This window comes from Rhincodon typus, chromosome 16 (genome assembly GCF_021869965.1).
Source record: "Rhincodon typus isolate 14 chromosome 16, sRhiTyp1.1, whole genome shotgun sequence".
Taxonomy (NCBI): domain Eukaryota; kingdom Metazoa; phylum Chordata; class Chondrichthyes; order Orectolobiformes; family Rhincodontidae; genus Rhincodon; species Rhincodon typus.
Genome location: NC_063347.1, coordinates 16,345,628 through 16,351,396, shown reverse-complemented (window position 1 = coordinate 16,351,396; position 5,769 = coordinate 16,345,628). Strand labels below are relative to the sequence as shown.

At 43.2% G+C, this 5,769-nt stretch overlaps 1 protein-coding gene across 1 annotated transcript in view; it reads right to left on the bottom strand.

The window, feature by feature from the left end:
* Positions 1–3,006: 3,006 nt before the first annotated feature.
* tada3l (transcriptional adaptor 3 (NGG1 homolog, yeast)-like) overlaps positions 3,007–5,769 on the bottom strand; it is a 17,915-nt gene continuing 15,152 nt past the window's right edge. The window contains exon 8 of the mRNA XM_048606702.1: positions 3,007–3,151. Within this exon, the coding sequence (XP_048462659.1) occupies positions 3,007–3,151 (145 nt within the window). The remainder of the gene's footprint in view (positions 3,152–5,769) is intronic.

Sequence of the window (5,769 nt, the reverse complement as noted above, 5' to 3'; positions counted from 1 at the left end):
TTTCTGAAGAAGGGTCCAGACCCGAAACGTCAGCTTTCCTGCTCCTCTGATGCTGCCTGGCCTGCTGTGTTCATCCAGCTCTACACCTTGTTATCTGATACATGGTTAGTTGTTGCATGGGCACGCAGTCACTTTGGTGTTTCAGCTACATGTCTTTGATGGAAGTTGCTGCCATCATCTCCTCTGAGTGTAGGAAACTACAGGGACTGTTTGGTCTAGACTCCTGTGTGGTCAAGGTAAACTACCTCCTGTATAGCTAGAAGACTGTCCTGTCATTAACAAGGTACAGTTTAATACACTTTAGCAATCAGTTACAAGTTACATTGATCACTGGCCATTGATGCAGAGACCTTAAGGAGGACCAGATGTTGGGCTTCTCTCCTATGAGACCCTTAGCTTTTCTGCCTCTAAGTCCAAATACAGTGAATGGTGCTTACAGCACTCCTCAGTGTTAATCCTTTCAGATCTATATACAAAGAATGTTACATCAGACGGTGCTGTGCTTAGTAGGTTAAAAAGTCTCCCTTGTTAGCAGGAGATCCTGAGTTTGAATCTCAGTGGTAACTTTCTCTGTTTTTCCAAAACATGGCTTTCAATTAACATGGCCAATAAGGTCTGGATTCAAGTCCATAGGAGGTGTGTCATAATATTTCTGAACAAGTTGATTAAAATAATTGTGTCATGCCTGACATTCCTGGTTGAATTTGCAGTGCAGTGGTATTGTCTCTACCCCTGGACCAGGAGGCCTGGCTTCAAGTTCCATCTGGTCCAGAGGAGTCTCATAACATGTCTGAACAGGCTGATTGATAAAACAAAAATCCACAATTAATGTTGCTCTTTATAATTAAATAAATTTGCTGGTGCTCTTTAACCTTCCGGATTTGGATTGAAATCTATTGCTGACAAATGGCACACACACTTCTGCTTTGTAAAATAATTTGAGCTGCCTGATAATTTATGAATAATGATGGACAGGAAATTATCTTCTTCATTCAGTCTCTGGCCCTGAATTCTGATAACCTTCTATATCCTCGGAAGGATACCTTCTATATCCTCGGAAGGATATTGCAAAACTTGGTTCAGAAATTATTTACAAAGATGTTGCCAGGGTTGGAGGGTTTGAGCTGGAGGGTGATGCTGAGTAGGCTGGGACTATTTTCTCTGGAGCATTGGGTGCTGAGAGGTGACCTTGTAGAGGTTTATAAAATCATGAGGTGCATGGATAGGGTGAATAGCTAAGGTCATTTCCCCAGGGTAGGGGAGACCAAAACTAAAGGGCACAGGTTTAAGGTGAGAGGGGAAAGATTTAAAAGGGATCTAAGGGGCAACATTTTCACACAGATTGTGGTGCGTGTATGGAATGAGCTACCAGAGGAAGTGATGGAGGCTGGTACAATTATAACGTTTAAAAGGCATCTGGATGGGTTAATGAATAGGAAGGGTTTAGAGGAATATGGGTCAAATGCTGGTAAGTGGGACTAGATTAATTTAGGATATCTGGTCGGCATGGACGAGTTGGACTGAAGAGTCTCTTTCCATGTTGTACATCTCTATGACTCTATACTCTCAAGTCCACACAAAACAATAATCTTTTGGGAGAGACATAAAATCAGATTAAAATTCCAGGGTAATTTGTGGTGGGAAAAGTGTTCTCAGAAACGCCCTTCTTCCAGGTTTCTTCAATCAAAGCTGTGATTGTATGGGCTCCAAGTGGAAGTTACATCTGGTTCAGTACTAATTGGTGTTGACATCTCTTTTCAGGACAACTGATGTACAAAGTACATAAAGCTGTCTGGGGAGAGATTTTGTTAGCTGGGTGTGGAAGGAGCATGACCATCTATGAAGGCTGTTCCAGACCAGTGGGTGTGGACAGTGCTGTGACATTGCCTTATGAAAATGGGACAACATTATTGCCTTAGTGTCATTGTCCCCTTCCAGCACGCAGTGTCAACAACAGCAGCAGAGATGCCTTATAGAACTGTGGCTCTCACTTCCCAACCTACACTTGCACTCGCAAAAGCTCCACACTGGGAGCAGAGGCTGCCAAAATGTTTCTTTTTAAGTACTTTTTGTTTCCTTCATGAGTACAAGTGAAATCTGTGGGATGAATTCTGTCCAAACAAATCATTTTTAAATCATTAGCTTTGGTATCTTTAATAACTATTGCATGTTGACTGTGATATTGCTAACTGCTTATTAGAATAATGTTTTTCCTATTACCTCTGCAGCCAATCTACTACTCTTGGTGACATGGATCAATTTGTAGCCTTTTTTCCCCCCTCATTCACTATTATAATTAAACTCTATATGACATTGGGTTTGAACTGACTTTTCCTAAGCAACCTGGTGTGTTACTACACACCTCAGGAGCAGGTGGGACTTGAACTCAGGCCTCCCAGTCTAGGGGTAGTGACACTGCTACAGCACCACAAGAGGGCTCTGAACTGACTTACCAGATGAGATGGAAGTTATGACCGGGTGTAAACCATTAATCTGCCTTTAATAATTTAATTAAGTCTGTCTGTTTCAACTGAATGAGTACCTCTCTCATGAGTCTGATTTAACTGCAGCCTGGATTATTGGAGATGGCTATTATCTTTAACTGGAGCTGGTAATAGAGCCTCATCGTGTAGTCAGTGTGTAAGGGAGGCTAGGTGCTCAGCGTATTTACAAAAGACAAAACTTGGAGACTAAAACAAATTGCAGGAAAAGCTCAGCAGGTCTGGCAACAACTGTGAAGAGAAATCAGAGTTAACGTTTCAGGTCGAGTGACCCTTCCTCAGAACCCTTCCTCTCCACAGATGCTGCCAGACCTACTGAGCTTTTCCAGCAATTTCTGTTTTTGTTTCTGATTTACAACATCCACAGTTCCTTCAGATTTTAATAAGACTTGGAGACTGTTGGGTGCAGTCTGTCTGTTCCATTTTCCCTTGCTCCTTTGTAAATAAGGCACCTGTTGTCTACTGTCTCATCCTTGATGTGATCATTATTTCTTTGCTTAAAATGTTAATCAGTGTAGAAGGAGTCCGTTAAGACAATTGAACCAGTGGTAGGACTTTGAACAAACTCTCCAAGATTCACCTGGTCTTTGTTCACTACACCGAAATTTTCTTCTTTTAAAGTATAGATCATTTGCTTTTGTGGATCATTCCTGGTAATTTCATAATAGAACATGACTCAGAGACCTTGAGTGTAAAATTCCCATTCTAGCAATGGAAAAGGTTTTGCTTTCGTATTCACATCCATTCTTGATACCCTCCACTGTAAACTTCACCTTGTTCAGCGGCTAACCCTCCAGCGTTATTTTTCCGCCTTTGTTTACTGCCTTTAAACTCCCTTGGGAGTTTCTGGCTGAAATTCCTTCCATTTTCTCACACCTTTTACACTATAATGATCCTGTAAGCAAACATTTTGACCATCTAGATTTTTCTCATCCCCCACCCTTACCTCCTCCGCCAGTGCTTCTCAAATTTGTATCTTGTGGATTGTTGTAATTTTATATTTGGACTGTCCACCTTGCCACTTCCTTCCTCTAACACTCATTCTTGAACCTCCCCTGCATTCACAAGGCAAGTCTCCTCCTTCTACCCCCAATTATGGTCCTGTTTCTGTGTTGAATTCCCCCAAACTCAATATTCCATATTTTTGACATACTGCCTTTGCATTCCTGTCTTCCTGCTGTCAAATCAACTATCATCATGATGCCACCTATGACGCTCTCTCTTTCTCCCCCCATTGCTAAACTCCATGAGTTGGATACATTAGTTTATTCCCTCTCTCTGTCTGTCTCTCTCTCTCTCTCTCTCTATCTCTCTCATTTGGTTCAGCCTCCACTACCTCAATTTGGTCAATTTAAATTTGTATTAGTGTTCCATCCATTTCTAGGATGATGACCTCTGAATGTATCTCAAGCGTCCACCGTTAGCTGCGTTAGAGAGGTATGAGAGCGGTAAGTTGGTAGAGAAAACTGCCAAAAGAGAGACTGGGTGAAATCCCATCATTCACCCTCTCCTTTGCCACATTGACATGTGCCACCTAAATGTTGGCACCCATTGGCTCTGACATTAGCCTGACACCTGGTTCTGCGCCTCTCACTACCCTTGGTCATCACCATATTATTCAACTGCTTAGCAAAATAAAATCTTCTGCAAATGCTTGGGTTCTCCCCAAAAGGTTTGGAAAGGTTGTTTCCCCTTTCTGGCGGAGTCAAAGACCAGATGGCATAATCTCACAATAATGTTACCTATGTAAGGCAGGGATGAGGAGCACCCCTTCTATTAGTATTTAGTGAATCTTTGCTTGTTAAATTCATTCAAGACTCACAGAGACAGACTGTTACTCAGTGAAGGATTCAGGGGTTATGTGAAAAGACAGAAATGTGGAGTTGCGGATTATCAGGCCAGCCATGATCCGATTGAAAAGGCAGAGCAGACTTGATGGGCTGAATGGCGTACTTCTGCTCCAACGTCTTAAGGCCTTTATATGTCAGTGTGTACAACATGCCCTTTCTCCCTCCAGCTCTTATTCCATTCACTTCATAGATCATAGAATCCCTACAGTGTGGAAACAGGCCATTTGGCCCAACAAGTCCACATTGACCCTCTGAAGGTCATCCCACCCAGATCCATTCTCCTAGCCCTGCATTTTCCCATGTCTAGCCCCACCTAACCTAAATATCACTGGGCACTATGGGCAATTTAGCATGGCCAATCCACCTACCCTGCACATCTTTGGGGAGAATGTGCAAACTCCACACAGACAGTCACTCAACGGCAAAATTGAACCTGGGTCCCTGGTGCTGTGAGGCAGCAGTGCTAACCACTGAGCCACCGTGCTGCCTGGCTATTCCGTTGTCTTGATGTACACTTGCACACCTTTGTACTTGCTTACCTGCCTATCATCCTTCCAAAATATTCTCCAAACTACATCCCTGATCTTGGCTTTATTCATGTCCCTCTGCTGCTTCTATGCCATCCCCAAACCCTGCACCCAACTTTAATAAAGAATGGGTCTACAATAAAAATTACATCTCTGTATGTCTTGCATATTGTACCAGAAGATTTGAATTTAATGCTGGTCATAGAATCCCTATGGTGCGGAAACAGGCCATTTGGCCTAACAAGGCCACACCAACTCTTCAAACAACATCCCAGTAACCCTGCATTTCCCATGGCTAATCCACCTAATCTAAACATCCCTGAACACTACAGGCAATTTAGCATGGCCAGTCCACCTAAACTGCACATCTTTGGACTGTGGGAGGAAACTGGAGCACCCGGAGGAAACCCACACAGACACAGGGAGAATGTGCAAACTCCACACAGTCACCCAAGGGTGGAATCGAACCCGGGTCCTTGGCACTATGAGGTGGTAGTGCTAACCACTGTGCCACCCCTGAACTGTGGACCATTGTGCCACTGAGCCACCATGCTGCCCAATAAGGATTGCTGTCATTAGCGATCCTCATTCATTTCCCAGAGGGCAAGCTGTCTGCTGTTGTAGATGAATCCTGAAGCAGTTTGTCTTGATCGTAAAAAGGACCATTGCCTTTTTCATTGCTCCTTTTGCCATGCATTCCATAAAACTGTTGTCGTTTAAAAATTAGGAATTTCTGAGCGCCCACAGATGTCTGTAAGTAAGTTCACAGCTTGATGTGGTACTTCACTTAATAAGAGTAGGATGATCCCAAGCTGAGCCCTGGCCTGTGCTCAGTTAGCTACTGAGGCAGTTGTATGAGTGCTGGATGAGGGATGGAGGAAAAAATAAGTC